The 22113-nt window shown below is 56.5% G+C and overlaps 4 protein-coding genes across 4 annotated transcripts; 3 read left to right on the top strand and 1 right to left on the bottom strand.

The window, feature by feature from the left end:
* Positions 1 to 219: 219 nt before the first annotated feature.
* Positions 220 to 1921, bottom strand: ISF_02952 (major facilitator superfamily transporter; the record flags this gene model as incomplete). Its single annotated transcript, XM_018846558.1, has 2 exons — positions 220 to 1177; positions 1233 to 1921. 2 exons carry the CDS (start codon positions 1919 to 1921, stop codon positions 220 to 222), a joined length of 1647 nt encoding a protein of 548 aa, XP_018706286.1.
* A 1344-nt stretch (positions 1922 to 3265) lies between these two features.
* ISF_02951 (aminopeptidase 2) lies at positions 3266 to 12633 on the top strand (the record flags this gene model as incomplete). The annotated part of the gene is made up of 16 exons (XM_018846557.1): positions 3266 to 3397; positions 3495 to 3917; positions 4025 to 4266; positions 4331 to 4409; positions 4500 to 4955; positions 5028 to 5080; positions 5137 to 5259; positions 6105 to 6671; positions 6749 to 7182; positions 7235 to 7494; positions 7546 to 7600; positions 7652 to 7962; positions 8004 to 8469; positions 8911 to 9188; positions 9946 to 10184; positions 10251 to 12633. The coding sequence occupies 16 exons, from the start codon at positions 3266 to 3268 to the stop codon at positions 12631 to 12633; spliced, it is 6501 nt and encodes a 2166-aa protein (XP_018706285.1).
* A 2454-nt stretch (positions 12634 to 15087) lies between these two features.
* Positions 15088 to 19746, top strand: ISF_02950 (ABC-2 type transporter; the record flags this gene model as incomplete). The annotated part of the gene is made up of 2 exons (XM_018846556.1): positions 15088 to 17920; positions 17984 to 19746. 2 exons carry the CDS (start codon positions 15088 to 15090, stop codon positions 19744 to 19746), a joined length of 4596 nt encoding a protein of 1531 aa, XP_018706284.1.
* A 1905-nt stretch (positions 19747 to 21651) lies between these two features.
* Positions 21652 to 21873, top strand: ISF_02949 (LysM domain protein; the record flags this gene model as incomplete). Its single annotated transcript, XM_018846555.1, has 1 exon — positions 21652 to 21873. The coding sequence occupies one exon, from the start codon at positions 21652 to 21654 to the stop codon at positions 21871 to 21873; it is 222 nt and encodes a 73-aa protein (XP_018706283.1).
* Between the last annotated feature and the right edge of the window lie 240 nt (positions 21874 to 22113).

Genomic DNA, 22113 nt, shown 5'->3' with positions numbered 1-22113 from the left:
AGTTCGGGCCTTAAAAAATAAAGCGCCGCGCAACAAACTCCGTGGTCCATAGCCATTATGCTACTCACGCGTCAATAATCCATGAGCCCTTTAATCACGATGATAATATTAATAACAGAAGGGCAGGCTGAGAATGGCACGTGATAGGATCATCATTGTGTTATTAGAATATACAAAACTTGCCTAGATATCGTAATGCAGCGCTCAAGGTCATTTCCGTTAATAAATATATACAAATTCATCATTCTCTCTGTCGGTCAGATCCTTGAACGCATTCTGCCCAAGCCGCTGCTCCGGAATGCCTTCCTCGCCACTGACCACCTCGTTGTCCGACTGGATGTCGTGGTAGTGCTCCTGCATGGAGTGGTCAACCACCTTGGCCTCCTTGCCGTTGCGGACGCGCTTCTTCTCCTGTAGCTTGTTGAGCATGATGAGGTTGGCCCACTGGATGAGGATGACGACGACGAGGGTGACGAAGATGCCAAGGCACGCGCGCAGGCCCGGCTTGTACGCGGGGGCGTCGGCGCTGTTGAAGAGGATGGGGCCGACAATGTTGCCGGCGGAGCTGGCGGCGTTGTAGAGGCTCATGACCACCGACTTCTTGGTGGTGCCGGCCGTGTTGCCCACGATCCAGGTGACGATGAGCGGGTTGCCGCCAAAGAGGAACGCGAGCAGGTAGTAGCCGACGAGCAGGGCCGCGCGCGCCGAGTCGTCGCGCTTGACCGAGTACAGGACGGCGAGGCCGGCGACGACGGGGAGCACGAAGAGCACGAGGATGGCGCCCTTGAGCTTAGCCTTTTGCGCCAGGTAACTGGCTAGCAGGATGACGATGAGCTGCAGCGCGCCAAAGGGCATGTTGAGCAGGCTGGAGGTGTACTTGTCAAAGTGGAGGCCGTTGATGATGAGGGGGCCGAAGGTGTTGGCGACGCTGGCGCCAATGTTAAGCAGCATGGCCATGGCCATCCAGATGTACGACTTGGGCTCCAGGGCGGCCTCGAGGAGATGCTTCCACTTGAACTCGCGGTTGCCTGTGCCGGTCTGGTTCGCGCGGAGGCGTTCGATGGCCTGGGCCTTTTCCTCCTCATTGAGGAAGCGGGCGGTTGGAATGTCGTTATCGAGTTTCCAGTAGACAATGGGGGCGGATATAATGGTGATGAGACCGACAAATAAAAAGATGCTGTTCGGCGTGTCAGTGATGATGTCTTGTTAAAATCTCTATCGAGAATCCTCACATTTGCCACTCCTTGAGAAGGTTCGACTTGATGTGTCCAAGTCCGTAGGACAGAGCCGCGGCGATGATGGTGGCGAGTCCATTTGTGCCGTACCAGGCGGCGATTCGGATAGGTTGCTCGGCTCGGCGATACCACTGACTAGTGATGATGCTGAAGAGCGGGAGACAGCCCGCCTCGAAAAGGCCGAGAAAGAAGCGGGTGGCGAGGAGGTCGCCAAAGTTGCGGCTCGCAGCCATACAGGCCTGGGCGATGCCCCAGCCGAGGCAGAGGCAAGGCATGAGGATGCGATGGGGCACCTTGACAATGAGGTAGGAGGAGAAGGGCTGCCAGGCGAGCTGGGCGATGGCGGCCATTGAGCCGACGAGGGAGTACTGGTTGCCGGTGAGGCCGGTATCCTCCTTCAGGCCGTAGGTGGCGCCGTAGCCGAGGACGGACTTGTCGAGGATCTGGAGGAAGTAGACCCAGACGAGGATGACCAGAATCACACGGTCGGTCTTGCGGCAGATGCGACGGCTATCGGCCTCGGTCAGGCGGACGGGCGCGGCGCCGGCACCGAGGACGGCGGCGGCGACATCGTCGTGCTTGGAGACCGGAGGCGCCGAGGTGCTGGAGTCGTCGCGGGACTGGGCGCGCGTGGAACGCATCTCGTGGTGGGCGACGTCTTGCTTGGTGTCGTCGAGGGTATCCATCGTCGTTCAGCGGGAAGAAGACGGGGGTATATGCAAGATGGATAAGGATGACATGGGAGAGGAAAAAAGATTGTGACAATGGGAGAGGGCACGTTTTTCTTATACCTAGTTGAGAATAGGCAAACGGCTTTTGGTTGTTGGGGTTGCGTCGCAATTGCGCCAAGTTGAGCTTGGGACGAGACCGCGGCCAGACCTTGACGCTAACACATTCGTCCCCCACCACATTGCTCCCAGTCTGGGGGTTACAGTGGGTTTAGGGAGCTCGACTGGCAAGTTTGGTGCTTCTTTTAGCGCCATCTGCGCAAGGTTTCAGGCTAGTCGGGCCACTAACGACAGCCATCGACGGGGGAAAAGCAGCTGGAAGAGGGCCCAAGCAGTGAGGCGATTGCTGGGGTGGTGGAAAGAGGCTGAAAGCTTGCCCACTGTAGATTTGCAGTTAATATCAGGCGCTTCCGTTCCTGCAGCTGCAATGCATGCCTGGCCTGCAAGGTATGTAGCAGTCTGTGAGCTTATCTGCTCCCCCACGCACTACGTCGTTGTGCATCTGCAGTACCCCCAACGATGGCAGATACGAAAATACTCAATCTTGGTTCTCATCTACAGTTTCCGGGGATCGGAACTATATCGACGGGAATTTTTTTTCCTCGTCCCATTATTGAGGGTGGGCTGATGCTTACGATATTCGTCATATCTACGTGTTCGGCAGTTGTTAATGAAGGAGGGGATGACCACGAGGCGTACACCTGTTCAATTGCCGACTGCATCTGGCCATCATCCCTCGGCTACTGCTTGACAAGCCGGAAAATTGCAGGAAACTCTGCAGAAAATGTAAACTTGCCACGTCTATGCTGCATCGCCGAGCCTGCACTATGGTGGCTCAGGTATGCCCATGCTGCGTCTGCATAATGCATTCGGCTCTCCGCGGCTGGCCGACCAACAGCAAATAGTTGCGCCTCCAGAGCTCGCGATGTAATCAACAAGAAACCCCATCTGATATCCGTAAAATAAACCTCATAATCACGGCCAAATACCCCGGATTCGCCCTTCCCCAGAGCCCATCTCCTTCATCCCGCCTGCGTGGGGTGACGGCAATTACATTCTGCGGGGGAACGAGATCAGAGGCCGACGAGGCCGGCCGGCCGTTGAAAACCAAACGCCGAGCAACATTTTGTCGAGGCGAGCCAGTAGCCGGCGCCAAGTCGTGGTCACGCATACAAATTCAAAGCCCTTGCGCGTTAATTGGCAATTACCATCATCAGACGGCTTCCAAAGCGCGTTTGTTGTTTTCCACTATTACTCAATACAATCCTCTTTTTCATGCCGGAACGCGTTCCGAAGCCCGAAATGACCGCTAGTTCTGCTCCCCTGCAACACGGCGCCGTGCTCGTCGTCTGCGGCGCCGCGGCATCAGGCAAAAGCTCTGTTGCACAGGCGTTGGCTGATGAGTATGGGTTTCAGTATATCGAAGGTGACAATGTACGACACTTCTCTTTCGTCGTCCTACGCAGCATAACCAGAAAGCAAAAAAATGCCGCTCGTTGGTGGAGTCTGGCTGGCTGACTTGCAGACACAGCACCATCCCCAAAGCTCCATCGACAAGATGTCCAGCGGCATCCCGCTTTCAGACGACGACAGGTGGGACTGGCTGGCCAGGCTCCGAGAGCTTGCAAAGAAGGACCTGTTGGCAGGCCACCGTGGCGTCGTCATTTCCTGCAGCGCGTTGAAACAGGCATACCGAGATGTCATTAGGGTCATATCCGACGACCGAGCAGGCGTCCTGCTACGCTTCGTTTACCTCAAGGTCAGTCCCGAGGTTCTCCTGGCTAGGATCAAGGCAAGAAGCGGACATTTTATGAAGGATTCTATGCTCAAGAGCCAGCTGGAAAGTCTGCAGGAGCCACTCGTGGCTGAGACAGACGTCATTACTGTCGATGCTGATGCTGGACTTTCTGACGTCACCAAATCTGTCATTTCCAGCGTCCGGGTCTCTGTCAATGTATAACCCTGTTCGAAAAAGCTACAAATATAGAAAATAGAAGAAAATCACACGACTTTAAAACAAAACCATCGCATACGTTTAATTTGCGAAACCTTGTGGGTTAGGTCCCGTTTCATTTATTATCCTCGCCCAGCGGCTATTGGCAGGCATGCTTAGGTGGGGAGCCCGGCGCGGGGATGCACCCGTTTGCGTCTTCACCGCACGACGCCTGGGCCGTCGCTCTCCTCAGCTCTTCCACCAAGCAAAACAGGTCATTGACTGCTCGTGTTGCAACCATGGCGACCCTGACTCTCAACAACGTCGACAACCGCGTCCAGGGCCGACTGGCCCTCGTCACAGGTGCCAGGTGAGGGAACCCGTGCCATGCATGCGCAGCCCAGCGGCCCCCTGCTAATAATGAGCGGTGATAGTGGCGGTATAGGTTCAGGCTGCGCCAAGGGTTTGGCGGCAGACGGCTGCGACGTCGCCCTGCATTATTCGTCAAGCAAGGTGCGTGAACGGGCATTGATCGCCTTATCTTTGGAAGGCGATGAACCGGGGGCTTGGGGGTATTGTCGCTGACCAGCATTGTTTTATTAGGGCAAGGCGGATGCGTTGGCGTCGGAGCTGCAGGCGCAGTACCCAACCCAGCTGTTCGTCACCATCTCCGCGGACCTGACGTCGCGCGAGGCCACGCGGGCGCTCGTCGCCAACGTGCTGGCGCTTCCGGCTGTCGCGCAGCGCGGGCACGCGGCCGTGTCGATCCTGGTGGCCAACGCGGGCCTCGGACGGCGCATCCGCGACGTCGCCGACATTGGCGAGGATGACTGGGATGAGCTGATGGAGGTCAACGCGCGCAGCCAGTTCGTCGTCACCAAGACGGCGCTGCAGGGCATGCGCGCGCAGGGATGGGGGCGAGTCGTGCTGGTCGGCAGCATCGCGAGCCACGGCGGCGGCATCAACGGCTGCCACTACGCGGCGTCCAAGGGCGCGCTCTGCTCCATGGGCAAAAACCTGGCGACGGTTCTGGCGCCCGAAGGCATCACCGTCAACATTGTGAGTAGTTGTCAATGAATTGGAGATCGGCGTGTGTGCGTTGCAGGGGGATGCTAAATGATGAAATCACAGGTGTCACCGGCCATGATTGGCGCGACGGGCATGATTCCGGACCCAAAGTCGCGGTAAGTGTCGACTATTGAGGTGGTTTCAAAAGGAATTATTATTAATGATTTGGCAGGACTTGGATCAAGGGTACAGATATCGATGTGCTGAAGGAACAGGACCCTGGTCTGGGCATCGCGGCAAGCGTGCCGATTCACCGCCTGGGCCTTCCGGAAGAAGTGGCCAGCGTTGTTTCCATGTGAGTATTGAATCTCCCTTGCATTCCATTTTATTATGTAGATGATGATTTACTAATGCGTTTTTTCTTATGCTAGGTTTGCCAAGACCGGTTATTTGACAGGTCAGGATATTGTGCTGGGAGGCGGGCTGAAGTAGGGGAGGAGTCCGGACAACGGAGGACAGTTGGTGGGGGCGAGTTGGATGTGACAGCTCTTGATACAATTTTGCACAATTTTCTCAAGCTTTTCCAAATTTACAGCAATTCGGTCGATTTTAAATCCTTGAGTGATATGGTGTAGTTTTATCCTTGCCTCGAACGTGAACTGCTTTCATTTGCCGGGCTTGTCGAGCCCGGCTTCTGCTGTGTCTCGGCCACTCTCTGGCTGGGTGGCGTGTTTTGCCAGCAGGTGCTGCTAGCAGGGTAATTTTTAGTAGCAACGGCCCCCATACTTTTTTCCCCAGCAAATCGCCATCCAAAGCTCCCTCTCGCCCGCCCCCAAAACTCCCTCCTCGTCGGCTTTTGCCCCCCACAGAACTTGCCTCCTCCAAACCCCAGTTTATAGCCATCTCGGCCATCTCGCGATAACCAGAGAGTTTTGAACAGTAACCGATATGACCCACCCCAGCAAAGGGAAGCGTGTATCGCGCGCCTGTATATCGTGCCGGTCGAGAAAGACACGATGCGATCTGTAAGCGACCCCGTTTGATCTCGCACTAGCGCTGATTGCGTTGCCCGTTGCGCTCAAACCCTTCTTCACCAGGGAAGCGGACAGTCAAAGTTGACGCAACGGCCAATGCTGTGCCGCGCATTGGCGCCGACCTCGCCCGACACCTTACTCACTTTTTCCTTTTCAATCAATGTAGAGATTCTACTGGCTCGCCCGGGACGCCGCCGTGCCAGCGATGCATAGAGGAGAAGCGCGAATGCGTACTCGCCACCTCGAAGCGTGGCGGTCGCCGCGTCCGCAAGAAGAAGCCCTTTGAGGAATCGGGCGCGGGCGCGGTCACCGGCCCGAGCGGTAATCCCATGGCAGTCGGGTCCCTGCAGACACCGGTACGCCAGACGGCGCCGCGCGACGGCATGGACGCGTGGCCTCATGGTGCCGCTGCTGTCGCCGGACCGCAACCACAGCAGGATCCGTCCTGGACGGGCGACGGCTCCGCGTCGCGCACCGACGCCTCGCAGTCGGCGTCGCGCCGGAGCTCTGTCGCCCTCGATGGCCATCTCGCCGCCGCAGACCTACTGAACCCCTCGGACGCGCTAGACCTACTCGCCCAGGTCGCCGACCTGGACCCCGGAAGCCAGGACAAGGACGCCATGCCGGTGCGCGCAGCCAACGCGAGGCAGACGCCCCGCGACACCAATCTTCGATACCCGCCCATATCAGACGGCGCGCTAGGTTTTGCCGACGCCGCTGCCTTGATACAACAGTAAGTCGCCAAGGGGACCGACCGATGCCCTGTCGGCGGGCAAAAGTTTGTCTGAGCTAACATGTGGCTCGCTCTAGCTACCACGAAAATTTTCACCCTTTCTTCCCCATCGTCTACAAGTCCATCTTTGACGGCCACATCTCGGATTGGATCGAGAAGGAGCCGTATGTCCTCACGGCAGTCCTCACCGTCGCGTCAAAGGAGGAGCCTTCATGGCAGAGAGCTCACGAGGCCTGCTCGCGGCACATGGAGAGCCTCCTGTCGCCCCTCATCTACGGCGGGGTCACCACGGTCGGGGCCGTCGAGGCGCTGCTCATCCTAGCCGAGTGGGCGCCCCAGCCACCTCATGAGATATCATCTATCGGTTGCGGAAAAGAAGACTACGGTGCCTGGATGCTAGTCGGTGTCGCCATCAGGCTTGGCTACCTGCAGAGACTGGAACAGACGGGACTGCAGGAGCCTCCAGAGACCCCCTCGGAAAGCTTTAGTCGCAAGAAGATTGCCTGGGCTGGTAAGTTCCGTGCCGTGGATCCTGGTGGATGAAATCTAATATGTGCTGCTAGCTTGCTACATGAGTGATCGCCAAGTCTCTATTCGTCTAGGCAAGGGCTTTTGGTCTCGAGGACCGGGCCCGGCATCAAATCTGCGCGCTGTCGACTTTCCATCCCTGCATACACAGCAGCTGGGACCTGACAACATGGGACTGCTACTTCAGGCGCAGCTTGAACTGACCCAACTATTCAGCAACGCTCATGATATTTTATACTCTTCGACCAGCCATCGCGAGCAGCTATATGTTGGCGGTGAATATGTTCGATACATTGTATGCTGCTCCAATTGCTCTTTCAACTTCATCTTTAGCTGACACGAGTAGGACGATTTTGCCGCAGTTTTAAGAAAGTGGAAAATGACGTGGGGGAGCTATAGCTGTGAGTCTGCCATCTGCGCCATCCAGAGACCATCCTAACACCCCATTTCAGTCACACCACATGTGAAGGCTTCTTTGATCCTGTCGTATGACTTTTTGCGTTTATATATCAACGCATTTGCATTCCAGGCCACTATGAACAGGGCTGCGGCAAAGACACGAAAAAATAAGGGTCATGTCACAGGCCCGCTGTTTGCAGACCTTGCCGCAGCGCCGGACGCGCGCTTCATTTACGAGTCCATCGACGCTGCAAATTCCCTTCTCAGTATCCTGAACAGCTTTATCGATCCGATTGCAGGTTTGAAGTATATGCCGCTCAAGTATTCGCTCTTTGTCATTTACGCTGCTGTTTTCCTCTTCAAGGTACGTATCCACCGCATTCTCGCTACGACATGGTCTAACAGAAGCAGGCTTGGAGCGCTGGCGCCATTAGCAACGAAGGCATCACGGGCGTAAGGCGCGCCATTCTCGGCACCATTTCGCAGCTGCAAAAAACATCCAGCAGCACACAGAGCATTGGACACCGATACGCGAGGTCCTTGCGCCTGCTATGGAGGAAGCGGCCGAGCCGGAGGGGCGTAAAGCAAGACAACAACCAGCCGGCTCAGCCGGCTGCGAACATTCCTCTCGAGCAGTCGATTCCCGGGCCTCAGGGTGGCTTCGACAGTGGCCTGCAGGGAAGCATTGAACTGGATGCGTTGAATGGATTCTCATGGCGAGACCTGGACTCTCTCGGGCAGTACATCTCCAACGATGCATCCATCGCAAATGATGGCGTGTTAACCACGCCGGAATTTGATTCGGAGCACAGTGCGAATCCTGTGGAGGGGTTGCCTGTTGACTTTGCGTATCAAAACATGTGGAGTGGTGGTGATATTATTTTCTAGTGCAACAGCGAGATGGGATACGTGGTCTTATACCGTGCGTATGCTGCGGATAGTGGGTTTGAGTTATATGTTGGCACGGCCTAGTCAAATTGAATGAAAAAAGGCGATGGTTTGGCGCCATCTAGATCCAGGCCAGTGTATATGTATATAATAAAAATTACAAAATCGCCCGGGAAGAGTTTTCGGAGATGGTACCCGTCGCCTGAGGCGCAGGCTGCATGTCCACTTGTCGGCAAAGATGAACGAGGCACAGTGGACCTCGTGTAATCCTCAGCAAGTCACCCAATCATCACCCGTTGCAGAAGTACCTGCCTTTCTGCCTTACCTTTACAATAGCGTCACGTGCCCCAGCAGCCGGCAAAGCGACGGCGTGAACTGCCAGTATGCCGGTTCTCCTTTTTTTTGCGCCGCGCCTGATAACCAGCTTTTTTTTCTAACGCAACGCCCGTTCCGGATTGGCAACGGTGTGGTGTGCAGGAACAAAGTCGCCATGGCTTCCGCGGCAGCAAGCAATTGGACGCAGTCGCTGCGGGTGGCGACGAGGGCGACGCCGTCGGCGACATCGCCGGCGTGGTTGACGTTGCTGGCCAGGATTTGCAGGCCGGGAGCTGGTGCTGGTTGCTCAGCTCCGGCTCAGCGGCTGCCACCGGCATCAGCACGCTTCCTCCACTGTGGGCGCCGCGCAGTTGGGGGACATCAGTCGTAAGTCCCTACTAACCTACTAATTCACGAACATCCTGATCCCCATACGCCACCCATACAAAGACCCTTTTCACACACAGCCTTGTTACGCCGCATCCAAGTCCCCCAATGAGTCGGCCGATCCTCTGCCTATTGTTTTTGGGCCAATAGCGGATGTGCTAGCTAGTAATGAGCTAGTGATGGCTCGGTACCGGCAGGTTACAGTGCATCGCGCTGCAGCTACAGCTGACATGAAGTTGGCTGCGTGAGGAGGTGAGGTGACTCAGCAATCTGGACACGGCTGGTATTACTTGTATTTGTTACCTCGTTAGGTACATTTCTGCATACAGCCGACTGGTCACCATCCAAGTACCTTTTTTCTGGTCTCCGCTGTTGTCGGCAAAAGGTTGCGACCATTGGGCACAAACCTGCAGCGAAATCACTGCTACTCTGCTCTGGTGATCCACTCAGCCCATCTGCCCCTCCACGAACAGGAAGCAAGCACAATGCCCTTGTCACGACAGCCAACCCCGCCATGCCACTACTACCATTTACACCATCCCACCGCCACCTTCCACAAACGCTCTCATCACCCCACCAGCTGTTGCGGATTTCAGAAGTTCCTGCTGACAGCCTGTCCAGTATATTAGCTAGCCGACGTCCCTCACCTACTCTATCCATCCTTAGCTCTCTGCAGGCTGGCTCGCACATTCACCGTTTACACACAAGCCCAGTACGACCGTGCTCCTTCCGCCGAAACAACATGTGCAGAACTCAGTCCGGTGTCGTCCATGGTGGCGTCAAGGAGGACCCGACGAAGAATCGCGAGCTTCTTCCCGCCAATGTCGTTCCCACGCACTACGATCTGACCCTCGAGCCCGACTTGATCAACTTCAAATATGACGGCACTGTGATTGTCGACCTCGACGTCGCCGAGGACTCGAGCTCCATCTCCCTCCACACCCTCGAGATTACCATCCACTCCAGCAAGATTACCTCCAATGGCGAGCTTGTCAGGTAAGTTCTCTCAGGCTTAGAAGGTAGCATCTTCAACAAAGACGTCCCCTAATGCAGCGCAAATAGTGACAATGCCAGCGTCACCACCGACGAGAAGAAGCAAGTCACCAAGTTCGACTTCCCGGGCACCCTCGCCAAGGGCTCCAAGGCTCAGCTCGAGATCAAGTTCACCGGCATTCTCAACGACAAGATGGCTGGTTTCTACCGCTCGACATACAAGAACAAGGATGGCTCAGAAGGTGTGCTCGCTGTCTCCCAGATGGAGCCTACCGATGCCCGCAGAGCCTTTCCCTGTTTTGACGAGCCCTCCCTCAAGGCCAAGTTCACCGTCCACATCGTTGCTGAGAAGCACTTGACCTGTCTCAGCAACATGGACGTCAAGAATGAGACCGAGGTTGGCGCCAAGAAGACTGTCCACTTCAACACTTCTCCCCTCATGTCCACCTATCTCCTCGCCTTTGTCGTCGGCGAGCTCAACTACATTGAGACCACTGCTCACCGCGTGCCCATCCGTGTCTACGCCCCTCCCAGTGAGGACATTGAGCACGGCCGTTTCTCCCTGGACCTCGCCGCCAAGACTCTTCCTTTCTACGAGAAGACATTTGGCATTGACTTCCCCCTCCCCAAGATGGACCAGGTTGCCATTCCTGACTTCTCTGCTGGCGCCATGGAGAACTGGGGCCTTGTTACCTACCGTGTCGTTGACCTCTTGCTCGACGAGAAGGAGACTAGCATCAACACCAAGATCCGTGTTGCCGAGGTTGTGCAGCACGAACTTGCGCATCAGTGGTTCGGCAACCTCGTCACCATGGACTGGTGGGATGGCCTCTGGCTCAACGAGGGCTTCGCTACCTGGGTCTCCTGGTACTCTTCCAACAGCTTCTTCCCTGAGTGGAAGGTCTGGGAAGAGTACGTTGTCGATAACTTGCAGTCGGCTCTGGGGCTCGACTCTCTTCGCAGCAGTCACCCCATCGAGGTTCCTGTCAAGTGTGCTGAGGAGATTGCACAAATCTTTGACTCCATTTCCTACTCCAAGGGTTCTGCAGTCTTACGCATGATTTCCACTTACCTCGGCGAGGAAAACTTCCTCGAAGGTGTTCGCCAGTATCTGAAGAAGCACGCCTATGGCAACACTGAGACCGGTGACCTCTGGGCTTCCCTCGCTGCTGCCAGCGGAAAGCCTGTTTCCGAGGTCATGGGTGTCTGGACCAAGGAGATGGGCTTCCCTGTCGTCACCGTGACCGAGAACGGCTCAACCGCTGAGGTGACTCAGAACCGATTCCTTCGGACTGGCGATGTCAAGGCTGAAGAGGACAAAGTACTCTACCCTGTTTTCCTTGGCCTACGTACCAAGGATGGTGTTGAGAATTCCGCGACGCTGAATGATAGAACAACCAAGTTCAACATTCCTGCTGATGATTTCTTTAAGCTCAACGCTAACCATACTAGCTTATACCGCACGGCTTACTCACCTGAGCGACTGCGCAAGCTCGGAGAAGCTGCCAAGGCCGGTCTTCTCACCGTGGAGGATCGGGCTGGCATGATCGCTGATGCCGCCTCGCTGGCTGTTGCTGGTAGCCAAAAGACGAGCGGCATCCTAAACCTACTCAAGGGCTTTGACTCTGAGACTGAGTATGTTGTGTGGAGCGAGATCCTCCGCCGCCTATCTGGAATTGAGGCTGCTTGGATCTTTGAGGACAAGGCTATCAGGGATGGTCTGAGAAAGTTCCGCAGAGAGCTTGTCAGCCCCAAGGCTCATTCCCTAGGCTGGGAGTTTAAGGAAACCGATACCCACAACGAGGAGCAGTTCAAGACTTTGATGTTTGCTTCTGCTGGAGGCAGCGGCGATGAAAAGATTATTCAAGCCGCCAAGGATATGTTCGCCAAGTACGCCACTGGTGACAAGTCAGCCATCCACCCTAACCTCCGTGCCTCTGTCTTTACCTTGGCCCTTAAGCACGGTGGCTCCAAGGAATTTGACCAAATCATCGATATCTACCGCGCTTCGACGATTACCAGCGAGCGCAACACTATCTTGAGATGCCTTGGGCGTGCCGAGGACCCTGAGCTCATTAAGCGTAGCTTGGGCATGGTCTTTGGCCCTGATATCAAGAACCAGGACTGCACGTCCGCTCTTGGTGGCTTCCGCGCCTACCCCCACGGTATCGAGGCCGTTTTTGAGTACATGACCGGCAACTGGGACCTCATCGTCAAGAATGTTGGCGACAACGCATCGCTTATTGGCGGCGTCGTTGCTGTTGCCGCTGGCGGCGCTACCAAGGCCGAGCAGCTGAGCAAGATTGAGGCCTTCTTTGCAGACAAGAACACAAGCGCCTTTGATCAGACTCTCAACCAAGTCAAGGATTCTATCCGCGCCAGAATCGCGTGGCTAGAGCGAGATGGCGCCGATGTTGAAGCCTGGGTCAAGGACAATGGCTACCTTTCTTGAGAAGTTTAGATACCAAATAAACAATAGTGTACTAAAATATATGTAGTCATTTAGATGAGCTCTACAATCCAAAATGTAAAGAACCTGGGTCCTGCGATGTTTTAGTTGGTTAAAGTTGACTAGGAGTCGTTGCTGGAGCCATTGTTGTCCTCAATACCGGCTTGGGAGACGAGACGGTGCTGGGTAAATACGCGTAGATGCTTATCGGAGTTTCGCAGGAGGCGGTGCTGCAGGGAGTACAACAGCCAGGGGTGTTGAGGAAAACAGGAAGGGCCAGCGAAACGGTTTCTAGAATACAAGCAGGGCATACATACGTGGCGTTAAAATCAATCGGGATCGGGTTGTTTGCCTGCGGTTGCAAGTACAGGGTATGAGCTAAACGGTAGGCGGAGAAACGGCGCTGCGTGCCGTGTACTGTACCGTATGCAAGAAGAAGACTCTCCGCCGCGGCGGACCCTGGCCGGAGAGCGGAGATAAAGTAAATGAAATTACCGTGGAAGCATGAAACACTAGGAATGAGAAGAGGCTGTGCTTGATGATAAGGGAAAATGACGAAGCTGATGGAAAATATTTATGGATTGACTCGAACACGGGTAGCGGAGCCCACTCGGGGTCGGGGACCGTCGCCGTCCCGAGAGCCAGCGGCGTCGCCGGTGCCTGTCTCCGCGCGGTCGCCTTGCAGAAAAATTTCAGTTCGGTGCCGTGATGCCCGTCATCGCTGAGGGCGAGGCCGCGGATGACGCAAGAAGTGTCCATGGGCCGTGATGACGGTCGCGGAGGATGGGGGACTGGCCGGCGAGCGAGGCTGCTTCACGCTATCGAACAATAGTCGGGCATGGTAAAGATTTGTAGTCAATTTCACTGTCTTAGATCCAAAGACAACTAGTACTAGTTATTGGATCCTATTTTGTTATCATGTTTATTATTCTTCTTGTCTCAGCATTTGAGTTGTCGTCGCATAATGAAAAGAGTGCTTGAGCAACGAGCAACAAGAGTACTGTAGCTACTTATTTTTTTTTTTCTTCAAAAGAAGAACGTTTTCAGACTGATGCCGCATAATAATAAATGACAATTGCATTGAGTTTTGATCCCCACCTCTTCAACATACTTTCTCCTGTCCCACTGCATAACCGTGCTCCATGGGCCCGAGGCTTCCGGATACGCGGGAGACGCGCGACCTTGTTGGATCCAGATCCAGCAGGGCCAAGACGGAGACCAGGGAGCGAAAAACGCCGATTCAAGGGGTGGCGATGCACGTTCACGTCATTTCTTTCTATTTTGATTTCAATTGTTTTTTCTGGTCTTTGTTTTCGCTTTCGTTCTTTGCCAATGCTTACGGATTTTCCCGTTGGCATTACCAAGCGCTAATAGGTTTCAAGCCACTGAACTTGGGAAGAATAGAAACTAAGAAAAAGTTTGTTTTTGTTCAATGGCGGGGTTTGAGTAAGCGGAGATTCAGCAAATGGCCTTCGCAAAACCAGTACAGAAAAGGTCAACCTTGTCTTGCCTGTGCGCTATTCGTCCGTCTCAGTATACGTATTAGTTAGGGTCCTGTCTTGTTTACATTCCGAGAGGCCCACGCTGAAACCTCGCCGCCAGGGGTTTGAAGTTGCATGTGCTGATCCAGAGATTAGCTCGGATAAGAACAGAATGCAACCTTAGCTGTTATAGTTGGGCGTTATGCGTCGGCTTCTACGTATCTGCCAGGCTGCTGCCCAGCCGTGCATGGCTCGCCGCTGGCTGAAGACAGAGCGCCAAGACACCCTTCGTGTAGGTCAATTGAAGTGCGAGCGAACGCCATCGGTTTTTTTCTCAAGTCGGGCTGCTGCTTGATCGTCATTGAAAACACTAGCCGGAAGCAGCCCAGTCGACCACACTTGCTCAGACTGAACTACCAGTAACTAGCAGCGTCACCTCTACGATGAGCCAATCCCCGCCCTGCAAATGCCTACGGGGGTTACCAGAGCTCCGTCCCGAGGCGGCCGTAGTTTACGGCTTGCGGGGCCCGGCAGTGCACTGGGCTGGACTGTCTCTGATGGGGGCGTAAAATCCGCAGCCGGACAAAGGCCAAGCCAGTGGTCTGATCCACGCCCAGAGCTACCCAGGCTTGACCAACTCGAGCTGTCATGGAGGGTGGCCAATGTCCCCAAGGTTCGGGGCAACCAAACATTGCGTACCCAATTGCAATTGGAAGCAGAATGTCCGGTTTCCGAACGTGTCGGGGACCCTCCATCCCTGGCGAGCCCCCCGAGGGCATTCAAATACCCTTCCTGTCCCGCCACAGGTTGTAGTTCCCATCCATCCCCCTTCCACCAATACCTTTGACAAGATAGAGAATACGGACGGGGTTATAAGAAACGCAGCATACGATCTACACCCCGCGTACGCGTGCCCAGTAGACGAAGGGCTTCCTGTCAACACGCATTCGCCAGACCATCCCCAAAGACCTTCAAGATGGCGACCAACGACAGCAACAAGAGCAACAACACCGCGAAGCCGCTCGATGTGGCACCGGAGCTCGAGTACCAGCAGCAGCAGTCTGGCCCGGCCGCCGGCCAGATCGACGCCCGGCAGGATGTGGAGAAGCCGGTGAAGCTCGAAGACTCGGACTCGGATGAGCGAGAGGACCAGATCGCGCCGCTGACGCGACGCGACACCAACGCCATCATCGCCGACAACGACCGCGAGGAGATTATGCGGATCGCGAGCCAGATCAGCCGGCGGCGGTCCAGCGTGGCCAGCCTGCAGCAGGTGCCGTCGTTGGGGGGCGCCGGGCTGGACGACGACGACCCGCGGCTGGACCCGGCCAGCGACCGGTTCGATCTCGGCAAGTGGGTGCGGCACTTTGTCAGCCAGGTGCGGCGGGAGACGCGGGCGGCGCCGAACACGGGCATCTCGTGGCGGGACCTGGACGTGTTCGGGTCCGGCGAGGCAGTGCAGGTGCAGAAGACGGTCGGGTCGCTGCTGATGGCGCCACTGCGGCTGGGCGAGCTCTTCTCGTTCGGCAAGAAGGAGCACAAGCAGATCCTGCACGGGTTCCAGGGCATCCTGAAGCCGGGCGAGCTGCTGGTGGTGCTGGGCCGGCCGGGGTCCGGGTGCAGCACGATGCTCAAGTCGCTGTGCGGCGAGCTGTACGGGCTGCAGCTCGGGGAGACGTCCAAGATCTCGTACAACGGGATCCCGCAGCGGCAGATGATGGCCGAGTTCAAGGGCGAGACGTCGTACAACCAGGAGGTGGACAAGCACTTCCCGCACCTGACGGTCGGGCAGACGCTCGAGTTCGCGGCGACGGTGCGGACGCCACAGGAGCGCATCCAGGGCATGTCGCGCAAGGAGTACGCGCGGTACATGGTCAAGGTGGTCATGGCCGCGTTCGGGCTGAGCCACACGTACAACACCAAGGTCGGCGACGACTTCATCCGCGGCGTGTCGGGCGGCGAGCGCAAGCGCGTGAGCATCGCCGAGATGCTGCTGGCCGGCGCGCCGATCAGCGCGTGGGACAACAGCACGCGCGGGCTGGACTCGGCGACGGCGTTCAAGTTCGTCGAGAGCCTGCGCATGGTGACGGAGATTGGCGACGGCGTGTGCGCCGTGGCCATCTACCAGGCGAGCCAGGCCATCTACGACCTGTTCGACAAGGCCGCCGTGCTGTACGAGGGCCGCCAGATCTACTTTGGCCCGGCCCGGCAGGCCCGGCGCTACTTTGAGGAGCTAGGGTGGTACTGCCCGCCGCGGCAGACGACCGGCGACTTCTTGACCTCCATCACGAATCCCGGAGAGCGGCAGGCGCGCGAGGGGTGGGAGAACCGGGTGCCGCGGACGCCCGAGGACTTTGAGCGCGCGTGGCGGCAGTCGGCCGACTACCGGGCGCTCACGGCCGAGATGGACGCGCACGACCGCGAGTTCAGCGGCGTCAACCAGGAGTCCTCGGTCGCGCAGCTGCGGGAGCGCAAGAACGCGATGCAGGCCCGGCACGTCCGGCCCAAGTCCCCCTACCTGATCAGCACGTGGATGCAGATCAAGGCCAACACGCGCCGCGCCTACCAGCGCATCTGGGGCGACATCTCGGCGCTGGCCGCGCAGGTGGCCAGCCACGTCTTCATCGCGCTCATCGTCGGCAGCGCCTTCTACGGCAACCCGGACACGACGGACGGCTTCTTCGCGCGCGGCTCCGTGCTCTTCATCGCCATCCTGATGAACGCCCTGACCGCCATCTCCGAGATCAACAGCCTGTACGCGCAGCGGCCCATCGTCGAGAAGCAGGCGTCGTACGCCTTCTACCACCCGGCCACCGAGGCCATGGCGGGCATCCTGTCCGACATCCCCATCAAGTTCGTCACCGCCGTCGTCTTCAACATCATCCTGTACTTTATGAGCGGCCTGCGCCGCGAGCCCGGCCAGTTCTTCCTCTTCTTCCTCATCACCTTCATCATCACCTTTGTCATGAGCGCCGTCTTCCGCACGCTCGCCGCTTCTACCCGGACCGTCTCGCAGGCCATGGGCCTCTCGGGCGTCATGGTGCTAATCCTGGTCATCTACACGGGCTTCGTCATCCCGCAGCCGAGCATGCACCCCTGGTTCGCCTGGCTGCGCTGGATCAACCCCATCTTCTACGGCTTCGAGATCCTCGTCGCCAACGAGTTCCACGGCCAGGCCTTCCCCTGCGGGCCCAGCTCCTTCGTGCCCCCTTACCGGCCGCTCGTCGGCACCACCTTTGTCTGCGCCGTCACCGGCGCCGTCAAGGGCTCGCAGACGGTCAGCGGCGACGCCTTCATCGCCGCCAGCTACGAGTATTATTACTCGCACGTCTGGCGCAACTTTGGCATTCTCCTCGCCTTCCTGGTCGCCTTCATGATCATGTACTTTGTCGTCACCGAGCTCAACTCGTCCACCACCAGCACTGCCGAGGCGCTCGTCTTCCAGCGCGGCCACGTCCCGGACTACCTCCTCAAGGGCGGCAAGAAGCCCGCGGAGACGGTCAAGGACAAGGAGGAGGACGGCGAGAACGTCCCGCTGCCTCCGCAGACCGACATCTTTACGTGGCGCGACGTGGTGTATGATATTCCCTACAAGGGCGGAGAGCGAAGACTGCTAGACCACGTTTCCGGTTGGGTCAAGCCTGGCACTCTGACTGCTCTGATGGGTGTTTCCGGCGCTGGCAAGACGACTCTTCTCGATGTCCTGGCTCAACGAACGACCATGGGTGTCATTACTGGTGACATGCTTGTTAGCGGAAAGCCTCTTGACGCCAGTTTCCAGCGCAACACGGGTTACGTCCAGCAACAAGGTAAGGACCACACCACGTCCCTTGCTTGACTCTAACTGCTCCTGCTGACTAACTGGATGCTAGATCTTCATCTCGAAACTGCCACTGTCCGTGAGAGTCTCCGATTCAGCGCCATGCTTCGCCAGCCCAAGACGGTCAGCAAGAAGGAAAAGTACGAGTTCGTCGAGGAGGTCATCAAGATGCTCAACATGGAAGAGTTCGCCAACGCCGTCGTCGGCGTCCCCGGCGAGGGCCTCAACGTCGAGCAGCGCAAGCTCCTCACCATCGGCGTCGAGCTCGCCGCCAAGCCCAAGCTGCTGCTCTTCCTCGACGAGCCCACCAGCGGCCTCGACTCGCAGTCGTCGTGGTCCATCTGCTCGTTCCTGCGCAAGCTGGCCGACTCCGGGCAGGCGATCCTGTGCACGGTGCACCAGCCGTCGGCGATCCTCTTCCAGGAGTTTGACCGGCTGCTGTTCCTGGCCAAGGGCGGCAAGACGGTCTACTTTGGCGAGATCGGGGCCAACTCGCGCACGCTGCTCGACTACTTCGAGGCCCACGGCGCGCGCCAGTGCGGCGACGAGGAGAACCCGGCCGAGTACATGCTCGAGGTGGTCAACCGCGGGTACAACGACGAGGGCAAGGACTGGCAGTCGGTGTGGAACGGGAGCCGGGAGAGCGTGGCGGTGCGCACGGAGCTCGACCGCATCCAGTCGGCGCCCCGTCCGGCGGATTCCGCGACCAGTGCCGACGGCGCGCAGCTGACCGAGTTTGCGATGCCGCTGACCACGCAGGTCCGCGAGGTCACCTACCGCGTGTTCCAGCAGTACTGGCGCATGCCGAGCTACGTCGTCGCCAAGATTGCGCTGAGCGTCGCGGCCGGTCTCTTCATCGGCTTCACCTTCTTCAACGCCAAGGGCAGCCTCGGCGGCATGCAGATCGTCATGTTCTCCGTCTTCATGATCACCAACATCTTCCCGACGCTGGTGCAGCAGATCCAGCCTCTCTTCGTCACCCAACGCTCGCTGTACGAGGTGCGCGAGCGGCCGAGCAAGGCGTACTCGTGGGTCGCCTTCGTCCTCGCCAACATCGTCGTCGAGATCCCCTACCAGATCGTGGCCGGCATCCTGATCTACGCGTGCTTCTACTACCCCGTCGTGGGCGTGCAGACGTCGGACCGGCAGGTGCTGGTGCTCCTGTTCGTGGTGCAGCTGTTCCTGTACGCCTCGTCCTTTGCGCACATGACCATCGCGGCGATGCCGGACGCGCAGACGGCCTCGAGCGTCGTCACCGTGCTGGTGCTGATGAGCATCCTGTTCAACGGCGTGCTGCAGCCGCCCAACGCGCTGCCGGGCTTCTGGATCTTCATGTACCGCGTCAGCCCCTTCACCTACTGGATCGGCGGCATCGTCGCCACCATGCTGCACGGCCGCCAGGTCGAGTGCACCATGCAGGAGACGCAGATCTTCGACCCGCCGGCCGGCGAGACCTGCGGGAGCTACCTGCAGCCGCTGGCCGGGCAGGCGCCGGGCACGCTGCAGAACCCGGGGGCCACGGCGGACTGCCAGTACTGCGCGTACAAGGTGGCGGACCAGTTCCTGGCAGGGTCCAAGATCTACTGGGGCCAGCGGTGGCGCAACTTTGGCATCATGTGGGCGTACATCATCTTCAACATCTTCATGGCCGTATTCTTCTACTACATTTTTAGGGTTCGCAAGGGCGGCTTCGGCCTTGGCAAGCTCTTTGGCGGCAAGAAGGCGGCCAGCAAGTCCAAGAAGGAGGAGGAGGCTGTCACGGAGAAGACTGCTGCCAAGAATGGCTCGGCTACTTCTACTCCGAATACCAACTAATACGGTCGGTCGGCTTCGATCGACGATGTTCTCTCTTTTTTGATCTAAAAGAATTTCCCAGTGATTTTTGTCATTTATTCTATATTGTTTTTATTTATTTCAGTCTATCTAATACACGTACTTTCCTTCTCTTCCGTCAGATTCTGCTAGACGCTTCTCGCTGAGCTATGAACTACATTGGCTAGATACGCGGGCATAGACTCCGACAAGAGGCCATGAATGCACTTGTCCATCCCTGTCGTCCAATGTAATTGCTACTACTGACTCGGCTGTAAGCATCCGCTTTGTTTTGAGAGGATCGCTCGCGTTTGCTTTGACTCCCTCCCACCTCACCCGAGGACGGGCATGCAGGCTTCCTGATCAGGCAGCCAAGTCTTCGGCCCGGCATAGAGGCTTTTACAAGCCCGTTTGCAGGATTGACGAGAAATTGGCGAAGGTGCTTGCTTCATTGCAAGTGATCATGCCTGGGTTCGCTGGTGGACGGACGGCTGGTGCCTGGACGGGCCATCAACCGTTGTCGCAATCTCGGCGTGACCGAGTTTGCATCATTATCGCTCCACCGCCCACGAACAGCGAACCGGATGAAAGAATCATATCTCCATCCGTATAACTATGTACATAGCTTGTTTCAATATATGCCCCGCGTACAACCAACAAACGGAGTTTATGTGCCGTTGTTTGTCGTCACAACTGCACAAGACCGGCAACGCGACATGGGATGGTCTGACGGGATGCTGTCTATTCCCATTACCGTACATTGAGAGACAGAAGTCACCATTGTCGTCTGCAGAATGACGTCGACTCGGCAGCAACTCGCATAACGTAACGAATGGATACTGCAGCGCAAGTAGGTGGCCGCCCGGTGTCCGTCTGATCCGTAACATGCTGCGCATACCTGACGGATATTTGAGTTAGTTACTTAAACCGCGGAACTGAAAGACCGGACCGATAAGCGTGGCATTTCCCAAGCGAGTTTATCGCTTCTGCAGCCTGGTTTACAACGCTGCTCGTTTGCTGCACTGCATGCACAAATATTGGGCTGCGAGAGTTGTGCAGATGGAACAAATTTGGTAGCGGGATGGTATTTTTATTCAAAAAAGAAATTTCATATTCCGAAACTTGCATTTTCTGTTTTAAGAACTTCCGTCTACTCGACATAATAAGATGTTTTCGTTCTGTCCCTCTCTGTTCTCATCTCAACCTTGGGGGCTGTGAAAGGCTCTTCGAGGCAGCAGGCTGGTTGTCGAAAATCATGCGGTATTGTTTGTGTGACGTGCAAACAGAACAGTCAACTTGTGTAAACAGAATCAAGGCCAGAATATGTACAGTAGGTGCATATATGTGTCACCTCATCCGCCGCCGCTGCACACTTTTGGGCATGCAGCCTGGATATGCTGACTGTAAGACAAAATAGTCATTTATGAATGCTATCCAAAAATACAATCTGGAGAGTATGTTTGCATGCTTGCTCCGTGTATGCGGGTAGAATATTGGTTTGAGGTCGCTCCTAACGGCCTCCTGCATCATCTCCTCATCTCCCAATGTAGACTGTGTTCCTGTAGCCTAACTTGGGTTGAGGAGCTACATCTCAGTTGCAGAGGGATGTATATAATAAGTCAATTCGTCTCGCTGCTCAGAATCCACCAGTGCACCACAGAGTTGTCTCCAAACAACACCATGTCCTCACAAAAGTTCCTTTCCCTCTCCGTGGCGGCTTTGCTCTGCTCCCAAGGCTTTGCAAAGCCTACCACGGGGCCTCTCTCTATGCTTGGCATAGACTTTTCCAAACCAACGGAAGGTGAAATGGCAAAAAGAAATTCCTCTGCTCTCCGAACAGAACAGAGACTAGCTTTGAGCCGCCTCCAGTCAAACTTGCCGCCCACTATGTTGACCAATACCAGCTCCATGGCCGGTTCTCGGGCAAGAGCCATGGTTGACGAAGCGATTGACCAACAGGGCAAGTACAACCTATGGCGTCTCGTGAATCCTCGTCGAGGAGTTAAAGGCGACCCCAACACAGCCCAACTTCGACCGATACTGAACAGCGGCCTGCTCCGCCTCAACTCACGCCCTGAGCTCCTCAAGGCTGTGAAGCTCACCAACAACGCCGAGACACAGAACTTGTAAAACAGTGGTACTCTGAAACGCTACTAGAACGAGACCAAGATTTACATTCAAGATGTGTATCCGCCATTGAGAATCTCAGCCCTCTTGAGACAAGCTCACAGCTAAGATAGAAGTGACCGTATGGCAGATCAAGATCACAGGCTATCCCAACAGTCATTCCGTCCAGCAACAGGCTTCAATGTAAGGATTCAAACTCTTGAAGAAGAACAATGAAGACTTCAATTAATGCAGTTCAGGTCT

This window comes from Cordyceps fumosorosea (genome assembly GCF_001636725.1).
Source record: "Cordyceps fumosorosea ARSEF 2679 chromosome Unknown scaffold_5, whole genome shotgun sequence".
NCBI lineage: Eukaryota > Fungi > Ascomycota > Sordariomycetes > Hypocreales > Cordycipitaceae > Cordyceps > Cordyceps fumosorosea.
This window is presented reverse-complemented; position numbering and strand designations above follow the sequence as displayed.